General features: G+C 43.1%; 1 protein-coding gene across 3 annotated transcripts in view; it reads right to left on the reverse strand.

Annotated features, from left to right (window-relative positions):
• Positions 1-279: 279 nt before the first annotated feature.
• LOC109875292 (semaphorin-6A) overlaps positions 280-15,771 on the reverse strand; it is a 98,674-nt gene continuing 83,182 nt past the window's right edge. For 2 of the 3 annotated variants that reach the window (XM_020467609.2, XM_020467601.2), the window contains one exon: positions 280-3,836. In XM_020467609.2, the coding sequence (XP_020323198.1) occupies positions 2,719-3,836 (1,118 nt within the window). In that variant the 3' untranslated portion in view covers positions 280-2,718. The remainder of the gene's footprint in view (positions 3,837-15,771) is intronic. The other variant, XM_020467617.2, reaches the window with a different exon arrangement.

Consider the following 15,771-nt stretch of genomic DNA (forward strand, 5'->3'; position numbering starts at 1 on the left):
CAGCCTGTTGTTTGTTCACGTTGAAATACCGCCAACAATTCACCGAAGATCTTGGAACAGAAAAGTTGTTTTAAAGTGCTTCCTCTTAAAGGCCTACACTTAGCCTAAATATGAAATAATGCCACAAAACTCTTAATCTTCTAACCATATTGAGTATGTTAGCAGCGTTTTCCCATAAGTTAAAATCATTTTTATCTGTTCAGGTGTACTAATATCAGAGCGAGCATCTTTATTTCAAGAATGTTTTGCTCTTAAATCAAGGAAACGCAACCATCTTCATGACATGAATGTATTTTTTTTATTACATTTTGCATTTATTAAAGAGAAATTTTCTCGACAACATACATTAAGCTGTGAATCAGATGTTAAGGAAGGAAGCAGTGTGACATCACAATATCTTACAGTTCAAAAGGAGTTGAGAGAGTGTCTCTGATGCATCTGTCAGTGTGTATATATATATATATAGAGCAAGGGTGGAAGACAAAGGCACACACCACAGAGACTCACTGTCCACAGTAACCATGGATACCGCGGCCAGAGATGCAGTCTGCACTACCGGGGTTCAAATGACCTCCCCTTTACCAAGCCTAGTCTCATGATGATGCCCTCATTGCAATGGAACCCTACGTGCATCTGTGTACATGTCAGTTCAAATGAACACATACTATATATATGCCTCAGACGTGGGGATGTTTTACATGTTCTTTTTGCATTGGCTGTGGATGATAAATAGTTGGCTTTTCTCCATTGTAAATCAAAATCTGCTCGAGATCAAGAAACTCCCCTATCTACATAATATACCAAGAGAGTGCTCTGTTCATTTGGGGAGACGTGGTCAATAAAAATGAATATCAAGCAAAAAAAATGTTTTTAAAGAAGTGTCAAACATCAGATTGTTCAGTTAAACTCTCATTCACCTTGATAAAGGGAGTTAGTACAAATTAAATGACTTGAATCCTCCTGGAACGTGTGTTTTTAAAAAGGTTAAATACATCTCCTAATAGTTATGAAACTCTTCTCTATCACAGGAACCAGCCTGCTTTTCACTGTCTAGAGTGTACACTAGGAACCAGGTGTCATATCAGCACAGTATGTTCCTGTGTTTCTCGTTCGTTAGTGTTAGATTATTGCTGTGCAACAGCAAGACCCAAAGTGGCCCTCTCAAGAACAAACATGATTCAGTCCAATCAAACAGCAAAATAAAAGACAATACCAGGACTTATTGTATGAAGAAGAAAAAAACCATCACACACACAACATCGTTGACACTGGCAGCACAACAAACGGGTTGCTTTAAGCGCATCATTGGCACAATCAGAAATGAACCACAAATAAGAATGTGGGGGTCTCCACCCCCGGTATATTTCTAGGGACCAGAATTACAACAAGGACACCTACATTCTATATTTGCCTTTATCAAACCAGGGAAAAGATGACATCAGAAAAATACCACAAAGAAACATAGTTAACAGCTAAAGAAATTGTCACTACTCAGGGTGTAAGGCACAAATGTACATGTGGAAGAGAAGCAGGCTATCAACAGATGTAATCCAGTCAGAGGCCTGCATGACGCGCCTAGAGAAAATGGGACGTTTCAGAACCTGCCAAAATGGCTGCTCTCCACACCTGGCAGAGGGCCCAACATCCACACACTTCTCTTTTTCATGTGTGGACTTCCATGTTTTTTTCCCCCTTTGCACTTTACATGCAAGAATGAGGCTTGTTGACACGCAGTGAGCCAGCAGCCAACCCGGGAGAGAGAGAAGTTATTGACTGCAAAGCCACAGTGCTGAACGTACGTAGATAGATACCCATGTAGGAGTGATTTAGGGAGTGAGTTCCAGGAGTTGTGTGTTTTGTCTTTTTCTGACTGCTTTAACATGGGAGGTTCTGCTCCAACATGTAGGTTCCATCTAGCACAGTTAAATAAATATCTCCTCCTCAGACAGAGGTCACATACAACTCAAGCTTCAAAAACCAAAGGACCTAGTGGACCTTTTGTGTCAAGAAAGTGGTACTGGCTCCAGTTGAATGACTTAAAATAATTTCACACTTGATTAATTCATATTAAAAGATTTTCTCTCTGAGCCTAAAAAGTCAGTATTTTCAAAAGCACTTATTAAAAATAAATACAACAAGCTATTAGTATTAACAGTCATGTGTTATTCAGTAACCAGTGCAGGAGATTCTCAGACCAAGGCTTTTTTAACCAGAACTTGATTGCTGTGTCCAGTTGCTGTAACACTGAGAGGCGTTTCACAGTTTTCCACGTAAACTCAAGCTGTCGCTCCAGTCGGAGCTCACTGTGCCCAAGTGCTTGCTGGGAGAACCCTCCAGTCCTCACTATACAATTGATCCACTTTTATCCCGCTGTCTGCTTTTGGCAGTCGGTTAAGAAAACAAAACATCAGTCAAGTCATGCTGTTCAAATGTCCAACACAACCACGTCTTGAATGCTACAACGGTGACATGTTGCTCGTCAATGAAATGTTCATGAAAGTAATTTTCTTCTCAGTAGCAAGTGTTCTGTGTTTCTGAGGAACTGGGAGTCAACAGCCTGAGCTCAACAACAACAACAACAACAACAACCATTTGTAGAATATTTACATATATATATAAAAGAAAGATCTTTTAAAAGTGTGTTGCATTTGCTGTACATAGACCAAAGACTAAAGGAGATGCAATCGTGTTCCCTGTTTTGTTTTCTGAGCGTGATGATTATGTGCAGGAGTCATTGGACTTGACGTTCGTCGAGAGGGACACTAAAGAGGGTTTAGGCGGGACGTCGGGCTTGAGGTGTTTGACCCCGGTCCGGGGCAACGAACCGTAAGAGCTTATGCTGGGTTGTCGGGAGAGGGACATCCCCTGGGAAGTCATGTGCATGGAGTCCACCCTCTGTGGGGCGGGGGGCGGCATCTCCACGCGGTTAAAACTGGGGTTTCTGGACATGTGGGAGGAGTTGGACGAGTTGGTGTTGTGCTTTTTGAGGGCAGATCCTTTCTGGGCGCTCATCGGGTAGCCTCGCTTGAACTCGTGGCCATAGACAGAGGAGTGGACCTCCAGCCGCTTGCCCATCTGCGGCACGGCGGGGGGGATGGTGAGGGAGGCCTCCCTCTGGGGCACGCGAGGCGGCAGCCCGTCGCTCTCCACCAGGTTAAGGCCGTGGCAGGGGCTCTTCAGGGCCTTGTACTCCAGTGTGGCCCCCTGGTCATCCATGCTCATCTGACTGAGGTCACTGCGGTGGGGCTGCTCCACGTACTCATGCTGGTAGGCCTTCTGGTGCTGGTGCTGAGGCAGCACCACCACACTGGGGATGTGGCCCGGGGAGGCCCTCAGAGCCAGGTCAGGGGAGATGACTGGGGAGCCCATGGGCGGCAGGTCCTTGGTGCAGGCGTTGATCAGGTTCTGGTTCCTCTCCCACTCGCGGCTTCCCCAGCTGGGCTTGCGCCTAGGCTGCATGGGGGTAGACTCTGGAGTGGGCATGCCGGCAAGGTCCAGGTGGTGCTGGTCGGCTTTGATCAGCATCTTGCCATTGGTGAGGCGGCCGTTGTGCATGAGCGGGGTAAGGATGGCCTCTGGGTGACCGTCCTTGACCCCGGTCTCAAACAGACCCGTCAGCTTGGTCACGCTGTTCATGGATCCCCTTCTATCGTGAACGTGGTCCTTGTCTTTACGCCTGGTCAGCTCAACATCTCGCCGCCGGTGGTCACACACACAGTACACGAGGATACCAGATAAGATGGCGCCCATGGCGAAGGCCAAGATGACAGCGATGGCCAGCAGTGTGACAGGGACCAGCTGGTCACGCCCCTTCTGGTAACTCTCACGAATAACCCCTGCAAAGACAAGGATTCATTTATTTCAAATATATGAGTGATCGATGACTTAGCTGAAAATCTAAAGGTTAAATTAACTGACGAATGAAGCACAAATAATCAGGAAACATTTGTCATATATCCAATTTGTACTATTTGCAGCAATACTGTAGCCTACTGTCAGGACATGTTATCAGTTTAAATCCAGCCTTACACTTGGCAAAAATGAGCTCATGGTTCCTACAATGAATTCAAAGATTAAACCTTGGCAGTTGAAATGAAAAAGATATATTAGATAAATGAACGCTCAAAAGGAAAGCTTTTTTTTCCTCGATGCAAATGGGACTCGTTTCATATGGCTACGATACAATCTCATATCAGAGAATAACCGTAAAAATCTCTGATTAGACCTCCAAATCAAAGGAGTCGTGTCATACATTTCTAATAGGCCACTTTCCAGGGCCAGCTGTAAAGAAGAAGAAAAAAGACAGGTGGTTGGTTTCCGGGCAACTAAAAGACAGGCGGTTGGTTTCCGGGCAACTAAAAGACAGGCGGTTGGTTTCTGGGCAACTAAAAGACAGGTGGTTGGTTTCCGGGCAACTAAAAGACAGGTGGTTGGTTTCCGGGCAACTAAAAGACAGGCGGTTGGTTTCCGGGCAACTAAAAGACAGGTGGTTGGTTTCCGGGCAACTAAAAGACAGGTGGTTGGTTTCCGGGCAACTAAAAGACAGGCGGTTGGTTTCCGGGCAACTAAAAGACAGGTGGTTGGTTTCCGGGCAACTAAAAGACAGGCGGTTGGTTTCCGGGCAACTAAAAGACAGGTGGTTGGTTTCCGGGCAACTAAAAGACAGGCGGTTGGTTTCCGGGCAACTAAAAGACAGGTGGTTGGTTTCCGGGCAACTATAAGACAGGTGGTTGGTTTCCGGGCAACTAAAAGACAGGCGGTTGGTTTCTGGGCAACTATAAGACAGGCGGTTGGTTTCCGGGCAACTAAAGTGATGATTCAATAAAAATGCAGCAAAAAAATGATGATGAGCATCTTGGCAAAAGAAGGGAGAGAGAGAAGATATTGGATGGAATGAAACAACAGTAGGTTGTTTTTAATTAAATGGGCACAGCTCCGGCATTAGGAGTCCTCATCACTATAAACGCAGACAGAAGTGATAACCTGCAGCTCCTTGATAAATGTGTTATCTAATGTCCATCCAGAGTTACTAGAGTTACATAGAAAAATACAGTCCTCACCAAGTACAGATGTATTATGCATGCATCACACAAGACCTATGCAGAGGTGGTGATGAGATACTTTAAAGGGGAGGATTAGGCAGTTGGTTTCCATCAGACCTATGCAGAGATGGTGATGAGATACTTTAAAGGGGAGGATTAGGCAGTTGGTTTCCATCAGACCTATGCAGAGGTGGTGATGAGCTATTTTAAAGGGGAGGATTAGGCAGTTGGTTTCCCTCAGACCTATGCAGAGGTGGTGATGAGCTACTTTAAAGGGGAGGATTAGGCAGTTGGTTTCCATCAGACCTATGCAGAGGTGGTGATGAGCTATTTTAAAGGGGAGGATTAGGCAGTTGGTTTCCCTCAGACCTATGCAGAGGTGGTGATGAGCTATTTTAAAGGGGAGGATTAGGCAGTTGGTTTCCATCGGGTGTGCCGTACTACAGTATACTATACATACTGTACACAGTATGTCATACGTCATTAGGAGTACTATAAAGATCTGAATAATGTAATACCTGTATCCCAAATGCCACCCTATTCCCTATTTAGTGTGCTACATGTATCTATGGCCCTTGGGGCACTCTGTAGGTAATAGGGTGCCATTCAGGATTACAGTCCCAGTTTATGTTTCCAGCTTGGCCACGTCACTGTGGTGCTGGATGGAGAATCACGGTTCCCATAACACAGATAGACACTGATCTTTCGTGGAATGAAAAGGTGAGCCTGTTGAGTGTCTGTAAAAACGAACATCTATAATCCTGCTTCGTTCGTCCTAAAACTGGAATATAAAAGAAACAGCATTTTTCCTCATTCCGCCCAAATGAAGTGCTTATCAGTGGAGTTGTCTTACTGAATGATTTCTGTGAGGAGTAACAAGTTTTATCTAGTGTGTGGTATTAATTGATGACGTGTGTTATGCAGAGGCCTCTGATGACTAAATGACCTGCCTCCATGTGATACATCTGTTTCTCATCTGAAGTTGGTAACATCAGAGAGTCTTTCATTTCTTCCACTTTCTTCTTGTTTCACACGCCTCAGCTGCTATTTGTAAGCTTTCAGCTTTCCCTTCTATGCCAGCACGGCACACTGTAATTTACTCCTGTGTTTTCTGTCAGTTATTGTCTTGTGACTGAAATTACATCCAGCTATAGGTTTTATTTAAAAAGTGTTGGACTGAAACGTTTGACTTTACACATAAATAAAAAAGGATTGACTGTATAACCAAACAGCACTTGAGGCAAAAATATTTTGTCGAAAGAAATGTGTGCCGTACGCGAGTTGTTTTCTGGCAGTACTGGTCCCTTCCATTTCAAACCTTCTAGAACATAAATACATCAGTCTCTGTCTCGCTTGTTTTATTATGGGAGATCATGGACAACTTTGGTACAAAATCTTTGTGACATTGAATTTAAACACATTAATCATCCACAATGGTGCAGTTCAAATACTGGCAGGTGGATTTGAGTTGAGAACAACAAGTCAGAGGGGTTGAGCATGTCAGAGCTAAGCGTCCACTGTGGAGAAAAGAGAGCTATGGAGCTGGCCGACTGTCTTCTCGCAGGGTAAGAGGAAGGTTAATGCCTCTCTGAACCAACAGTGACTGGGTCTCCCTCAAACATAGCTCCCCTGCCTCTAGCAACTGTGTGGGGGGGGGGGGGGGGGGGGGGGGGCTCCACAGACCTTTCATGTATGAAGTCAATTGTTTCTCAAATGAACTTCAAAGAGGGTGCAACAAAAGGACAACAGGCCTCAGACAAATCCAAAGACAGCAGGCTTTTAAATCAAGGTGGCTTCCCTCATTCGAAGGGCTCTTTCATCAAGTAAACAGATGTTCAACGTTTTAATACTTGGATGGTCTTGGTTGACATTGAGAATCCCAGAGTATCTAGGACAGCGTGTTGAGGCTTTACATTTAAAGAAAGCAATTTTAACTATTTGTTGCCTCGTAACGATGTTATCTTGTGTGAGGTAAAAAACAGTGATTTATATCTTCCAGTTTTGACACTTCTCAGACTGCAGAGTGAAAGGCCACCAGAATACATTTAATAGCCAACAATCTCATTTGAATTTCATACCTCCAAAAGCCTTGTCACACCGATATTTAATCCAGATTTCAGATATTCTTCCTTCGTGTCAAAAGAACCCAGCACTTCCTTGTAAATGAGAAACACTGTCATCAAGAGTGACAGAGATGTGTGAACATTCTCACAGACAGTCTTTAATCCGTGAAATTAGTGGATCCTAGTTGTTGCTTATACTGCCTGCTTGGTCTGGGAAGACTTTAAAGCCCTGTTTGCATCACAGTGAGTTTTTCTAGTGCTATAACCTCTGACCAGGGCTATAACCTCTGACTAGGGCTATAACCTCTGAGTGGAGCTATAACCTCTGACTGGGGCTATAACCTCTGACTAGGGCTATAACCTCTGAGTGGAGCTATAACCTCTGACTGGGGCTATAACCTCTGACTAGGGCTATAACCTCTGAGTGGAGCTATAACCTCTGACTGGGGCTATAACCTCTGACTAGGGCTATAACCTCTGAGTGGAGCTATAACCTCTGACTGGGGCTATAATGTCTGACTGGGGCTATAACCTCTGAATGAGGCTATAACCTCTGACTGGGGCTATAACCTCTGAGTGGAGCTATAACCTCTGACTGGGGCTATAACCTCTGACTGGGGCTATAACCTCTGAGTGGAGCTATAACCTCTTACTGATGCTATAACCTCTGACCAGGGCTATAACCTCTGAGTGGAGCTATAACCTCTGACTAGGGCTATAATGTCTGACTGGGGCTATAACCTCTGAATGAGGCTATAACTTCTGACTGGGGCTATAACCTCTGAATGAGGCTATAACCTCTGACTGGGGCTATAACCTCTTACTGAGGCTATAACCTCTGACCAGGGCTATAACCTCTGACTAGGGCTATAACCTCTGACTAGGGCTATAACCTCTGACTAGGGCTTTAACCTCTGAGTGGGGCTTTAACCTCTGAGTGGGGTGATAACCTCTGACTAGGGCTATAACCTCTGACTAGGGCTTTAACCTCTGAGTGGGGCTTTAACCTCTGAGTGGGGCTTTAACCTCTGAGTGGGGTGATAACCTCTGAGTGGGGCTATAGCATACACAGGCATTGTCTGAAAAGGATCAAATCTCAATCACATTGAAATGCATTCAGTGATGTGTCCCTACCACATGCTGAAAGACTAAGGGCTCTATTCAGTCTGTATTGTCGAAAGTGCTACAGATTTTGCGATAGAAATGTTTTGGTCATTTTGAATTGAGTTGACATATGCAGCATTCACAGTTAATGCCGCCTCTGCCAACGTGGGAACATTGCCTTAAATTTCAATTGGGCTTTTTGCAGTGAATTTCCACGATACAGTTTGAATAAAGCCCTAAATGGTGCTAACACAAAACACAATATGGACCCAGCTGACTGGAAGGGAGGATGAATGGAAATGCCTTGAGGTTACATCTACCGTGCCTTGGAGAGAACCCCATTTTTGTGTTCAAAGATTGTGGTCGTCTTTTCAACTTGGAGGACGAGGTAGACCATCACTCAGAGGAAGCTATGTGCCTCAGAGAAAAGCAATCTCTGTGTTCAAAGATCATGGTTGTGGTCATGGTCGTCTTTTCAAGGCAGACCATCATTAATGTAGCTATAGCTACAGTGGATATCAGATGTATTGACCCACCTTGGATTTGATCACATTTTGTTGCATTACAAAATAGGATTGAAATAGATTTAACTGTGATTGTTTGTCATTGATCTAGACAAAATACTACATAATGTAAACGTGAAAATGTTTTGACAAATGTAATAACTATAATATAGTTGTTGCATAATATCAGCCCCTTTGTTTAGGCAAGCCTAAATTAGTTCAGGACTAACATTTGGCTTAACAAATCACATATTAAGTTACATGGACTCACGCTGTGTGAAATAATAGGGGTTGACATGATTTCTTATTGACTACCCCTTCCTCTGTCCCCCATACAGTCAATACATACATTCAATACTTGACTCAGGTCCCTCAGTCAAGTATTGAATTTCAAGCACAGATTCAACTACAAAGACCAGGGAGCTTTTCAAAAGCCTCAAAGAAGGGCAGTGATTGGTAGATGGGTAACAATAACAAATCAGACATTGAATATGTCTTTAAGCATGGTCAAGTTAATAATTATGGTGTGGATGATGTATTAAACCACCCAGACACATCAACGATGCAGTCGTCCTTCTGAACTGAGATGCAGGACAGGAAGGAAACTGCTTAGGGATGGGCCAGGATCCCTGTGGAACGCTTTGGACACCTTGTAGTCCATGCCTTGACAAATTGAGGCTGTTCTGAGGACATGAAGGGGTGCAACTCAACAATAGGAAGGTGTTCTTAATGTTTTGTCCACTCAGTTTGTTGTACTCTGTTTGAGTCATGGGTACATAAGAACCTTTTAGGACTCTATTTGTATTTTTGATTATTTACAATTATCGCTTAAAGCCCCACCTATTTAAGATGGAGAACACTGTGCTCAAGCTAAGCATGTGGAGATCTACTCAGATCAAACTGTGGAAATTAAAATCACTTGTTTTAATTGCTACGCATTTTACGGTGAATGGATTAAATAGAGCACCTTGGGTTTAAAATGTAAGAACACATCTGAAAGACACAAAGAGGAAAGACCCATGTGGATCCTGTGAAATGCAGACGTGCTGCACTGTATGTGTTCTCTGAGGCAGAGGTAAAAGAACCTAGCAGGGCAACACAATGCAAGCTAATGGGGAGGAAGGAAGCCTGTTGCTTGAAGCTCGATATAAATGGCGGAAGTACACAATAGTAAAAATAACAGGTCTGATTATTTTTCTGACCTCTGCATACATTATTACTAAACAGTCTAAACAGATTAAACATACTTAGAATCAATAGGAGATGACATATCATCGTCTCTCTCGGTTCACCTTAACATTACAGGGTATGTAATCAGAGGCTTACTGAGTAATCAGATTGTTGTCCTCATTTCTGTTATTCCCTTTATTCAGACTCCCTTACAGACTTTCCAGCCTGATAGTGGTGTGTTCAAACTTAAATGGCATATTGGCACAGTAATTGTCTCCACTCTGAGGTTGTGCTTCTATCATGCCACACATTACAGGGAACTGAAGCTGAAAATAACCCTCTAGGTGCAACTGGCAAACTGTCTGGTGTAAAATACCAGCACTGAAGGTAGTGTTTGCTATGACAACCAGAAGGTATAGTGTTTGCTATGACAACCAGAAGGTATAGTGTTTGCTATGACAACCAGAAGGTAGAGTGTTTGCTTTGACAACCAGAAGGTAGAATGTTTGCTATGACAACCAGAAGGTAGAGTGTTTGCTATGACAACCAGAAGGTAGAATGTTTGCTTTGACAACCAGAAGGTAGTGTTTGCTATGTCAACCAGAAGGTAGTGTTTGCTATGACAACCAGAAGGTAGAGTGTTTGCTTTGACAACAAGAAGGTAGAGTGTTTGCTATGACAACCAGAAGGTATTTTTTTTACCTTTATTTAACCAGGCAAGTCAGCTAAGAACAAATTCTTATTTTCAATGACGACCTAGGAACAGTGGGTTAACTGCCTTTTTCAGAGGCAGAACAACAACCTTGAGCTTACTAGTCCAACACTCTAACCACTAGGCTACCTGCGGCCCCAAACAACCAGAAGGTAGTGTTTGCTATGACAACCAGAAGGTAGAGTGTATGCTATGACAACCAGGGTGCAAATCACCACCATGTGAATAATATTGTTAATTGAATAAAAATATACATATAGAATACACATGTAAACATGCAATATTGGAAAAGCAAAACTGTCCGGGGAAAACAGACATGTTTGTTGATTTACGTCCATTTCATTAATAGTGAACCATTAGAAGAAACACACAGAATCGTTTCCAGCATAACTAAATATGTTCCCATGTCCTATACACATCTACCCTTCATGGTACACAACCAGATTATTTATTTTCATAAACACAGATGCCATTCAAACCTGAGCCAGGGAGTAAAGTGAGAGTTAGTTGTGGAAATACCTTTCAGGCATTAGAATAGTGACTCTACGTGGAACGGACGACATAGGCCACAGAGCAACGGGAGAGAAAACCTCCCTTTCCTTCCTTCCTTCCCTCCCTCCATCTGGATAGCTTTTGTAATGAACCCATAAATTGAAGAGACACACAGAGATGGCCACAGGTCGGGGGGGTGGAGGAGGGAGAGAAGGGGAGCACAGGATTCATTCCCTCAGACAGGGCAGGGGACAGATAGATAGGTATAACTCCAGTTGGTAGGGGGTAGGGGGTAGGATGCTCCATAAATACGGTTAGTAATTCATTTGCACTACAATAAGGTACAGCCTTGGAACATTCCATCTGGACAGATGAAAGGTCCTGTGGAAGGGAGACTGTTCACAATGGTAACAGACGGTGGTGTGCAGGGAGGGAGGGAGTGTCGTGGGGGAGAGGTGGGATATCACACAGATAGATGAGCCCAGACACAACGGTGCTCAAATGTACTGTGAAAGCCAGAACTGGTCACCAAGCAACAGTGGTGCTCTCATCTGGTAGATGGGGAGTTACTAGATATCCACTGTTTCACCATTCTAATTATTCCAATGTGTTGCCCTAATACATATTGATACTGTCATATTCATTAACAGATAAGAATCCCAAAATGAGTGAGTTGCAAAGAGGAAGTTGGAATGTCATGTAATTTTAATTGCTAGCAGGGATGAATCTGGGGGCTAAGAATTTGGGAAGTTGTAAGTCTTCGATATTTAAAGCTTAATTTATTTCAAAACATCTTCTGGTGATGATGAATTCAGATTTCCCTGTACTGTATGTACATTATTCATATTGATTTGGCTAAGAGGGAGGTTTGATGTCTGTGGTTATGCTAAGAGATAGAGGCTGTCAGGACCTACATCCTTGATGTATTAGATTGGCTCTCCTGTTGTGTTTTCACAGTACATTCGGCACCTGGAGCTAGGAATGAGAAGAGAAGTGCACCTGCACAGGTGAAAGAGGGATAAAGTAGAGGTCTTCAGGGTTTCAACAGACACAAAATTCAGAGATCCGACCCGGGACACGAGCGGATCGTGGTCCTAAATTTGGACTTTAGTCTCAGATCTGGGACGGGTCTGATATAATTGCCACGGGTCTCGGGTATGTTCAATTAAACTGTATCTACCGACTGGACCCGATTGGACCTGTCCTCTGTTAATTTAGTGTTTGTGTAATGAGATCTGTTTGAGCTTGTTATCTGGGTCAGCCAATTGCAACTCAATAAAACGTATAGCTAGTATCCGGCTGAAACTGGAGCCTTGGCCTAGGCTACTGTTGATTGAGAGCCTTGGCCTAGGCTACTGTTGATTGAGAGCCTTGGCCTAGGCTACTGTTGATTGAGAGCCTTGGCCTAGGCTACTGTTGATTGAGAGCCTTGGCCTAGGCTACTGTTGATTGAGAGCCTTGGCCTAGGCTACTGTTGATTGAGAGCCTTGGCCTAGGCTACTGTTGATTGAGAGCCTTGGCCTAGGCTACTGTTGATTGAGAGCCTTGGCCTAGGCTACTGTTGATTGAGAGCCTTGGCCTAGGCTACTGTTGATTGTGAAGTCAGAGTCCTTTTTCATTAAAGTAAAATGAAAGTTAGAGGAGAAAGACTATCGTGAATAGGAGCCAACGAGGGGAATGTCCTCGGGGACAAGTTGTAATATTGTAGTGGACAAAGATGAGAAGAACATTGGTGCAGTCAAATGGACTGTGTGCAACTCGCTGTTGAGGTTTGATGCAATTTTCTACCTTTGATTTATTTTTGTATTTATTATCAATTGTTTAGTCATTATTATTATTATTGTAAATTATTATTATTATTATTGTAGGCCAATTTAATCATCTAAACAAGTTATTTAAATAGCCTATGCAAAAAAGTGTTTTGTTTAATTTTGTTGAGATATTTTTGTTGGCTAAATTAAGTTTTGTCTTTAATGTTGTGCTCCTTATTTATATTGAACAAAAATATAAACACAACATGCTACAATTTCAAAGATTTTACTGAGTTACAGTTCATACGAGGAAATCAGTCAATTGAAATCAATTCATTAGGCCCTAATCGGTCACAGATACCTTACAACAATGGCCCTCAGGATCTCATCATGGTATTTTTGTGCATTCAAATTGCCATCGAAAAAATGCAATTGTGTTCGTAGCTTATGTCTGCCCATACCATAAGCCCACCGCCACTATGGGTCACTCTGTTCACAATGTTGACATCAGCAAACCACTCGCCCACACAACGCCATACACGTGGTCTGCGATTGGTATTTGGTATTTTATTCGGATCCTAATTAGCGGTTGCAAAAGCAGCAGCTATTCTTCCTGGGGTCCACACAAAACATGATATAGAATTACATAATACAGAACATTAATAGACAAGAACAGCTTGTGAGGCCGGTTGGACATACTGCCAAATTCTCTAAAATTACGTTGGAGGAGGCTTATGGTAGAGATGAACATTCAATTCTCTGGCATCAGCTCTGGTGGGCATTCCTGCAGTCAGCATGCCACTTACATGCTCCCTCAAAACTTGAGACATCTGTGGCATTATGTTGTCTGACAAAACTGCACATTTTAGAGTGGCCTTTTATTGTCCCCAGCACAAGGTGCACATGTGTATTGATCATGCTGTTTAATCATCTTCTTGATATGCCACACCTGTCAGGATTATCTTGGCAAAGAAGAAATGTTCACTAAAATTGATGTAAACAAATTTGTGCACAACATAAATATGCTTTTTGTGTATATGGAACATTTCTGAGATATTTGATTTCAGCCAATGAAACACGGGACCAACACTTTACATGTTACGTTTATATTTTTGTTCAGTGTATTTTAAGGTTAAAATTAGGCCTGTCGTAAAATAAATAGCATTAGCCTATTGCTGTCATTTGTTGGGTAGGCCCTACGGTAGGCAATCACCTTTGTTTGTAAGTAATTTAATGACGCAATATAATTACCTGTTCATATTTTCCATACAAACAATTGCTTTAATTAATTTTTAAAGTTAAGCAACTTTTGTGAATGTTTGGTGTAGCATGGCTATTATTAGGTTTAGCTACTGCAGGCCTGTGAAGGTAGTACACACCAGCTGGCTATTATTAGGTTTAGCTACTGCAGGCCTGTGAAGGCAGTACACACCAGCTGGCTATTATTAGACTTAGCTACTGCAGGCCTGTGAAGGCAGTACACACCAGCTGGCTATTATTAGACTTAGCTACTGCAGGCCTATGAAGGCAGTACACACCAGCTGGCTATTATTAGACTTAGCTACTGCAGGCCTATGAAGGCAGTACACACCAGATGGCTATTATTAGACTTAGCTACTGCAGGCCTATGAAGGCAGTACACACCAGATGGCTATTATTAGACTTAGCTACTGCAGGCCTGTGAAGGCAGTACACACCAGCTGGCTATTATTAGACTTAGCTACTGCAGGCCTGTGAAGGTAGTACACACCAGCTGGCTATTATTAGACTTAGCTACTGCAGGCCTGTGAAGGCAGTACTCACCAGCTGGCTATTATTAAACTTAGCTACTGCAGGCCTGTGAAGGCAGTACTCACCAGCTGGCTATTATTAGACTTAGCTACTGCAGGCCTATGACGGCAGTACTCACCAGCTGGCTATTATTAGACTTAGCTACTGCAGGCCTGTGAAGGCAGTACTCACCAGCTGGCTATTATTAAACTTAGCTACTGCAGGCCTGTGAAGGCAGTACTCACCAGCTGGCTATTATTAGACTTAGCTACTGCAGGCCTGTGAAGGTAGTACACACCAGCTGGCTATTATTAGACTTAGCTACTGCAGGCCTATGAAGGCAGTACTCACCAGCTGGCTATTATTAAACTTAGCTACTGCAGGCCTGTGAAGGCAGTACTCACCAGCTGGCTATTATTAGACTTAGCTACTGCAGGCCTGTGGAGGCAGTACACACCAGCTGGCTATTATTAGACTTAGCTACTGCAGGCCTGTGAAGGTAGTACACACCAGCTGGCTATTATTAGACTTAGCTACTGCAGGCCTGTGAAGGTAGTACACACCAGCACTCCAACTGACTCCGACAGTTGAGCTTGAGGTGGGAAAGAATGTTTCAGCCCTACCAGAGTTACTCCTTTAATCTAACAACATAATCCTTATCTTTATCAAATATATTCTGATAGAAAATGTACGAATGAGCCTCCTTCTGTATGCCTATATCTGTATTGCAGTAGTAGCCTCTAAGAAGTACATGTTGATGTTGGGAACATGGCTAGCTTGTATTGCAGTAGTAGCCTCTAAGAAGTACATGTTGATGTTGGGAACATGGCTAGCTTGTATTGCAGTAGTAGCCTCTAAGAAGTATATGTTGATGTTGGGAACATGGCTAGCTTGTATTGCAGTAGTAGCCTCTAAGAAGTACATGTTGATGTTGGGAACATGGCTAGCTTGTATTGCAGTAGTAGCCTCTAAGAAGTACATGTTGATGTTGGGAACATGGCTAGCTTGTATTGCAGTAGTAGCCTCTAAGAAGTACATGTTGATGTTGGGAACATGGCTAGCTTGTATTGCAGTAGTAGCCTCTAAGAAGTACATGTTGATGTTGGGAACATGGCTAGCTTGTATTGCAGTAGTAGCCTCTAAGAAGTACATGTTGATGTTGGG

Source organism: Oncorhynchus kisutch, linkage group LG3 (genome assembly GCF_002021735.2).
Source record: "Oncorhynchus kisutch isolate 150728-3 linkage group LG3, Okis_V2, whole genome shotgun sequence".
Lineage (NCBI taxonomy): Eukaryota > Metazoa > Chordata > Actinopteri > Salmoniformes > Salmonidae > Oncorhynchus > Oncorhynchus kisutch.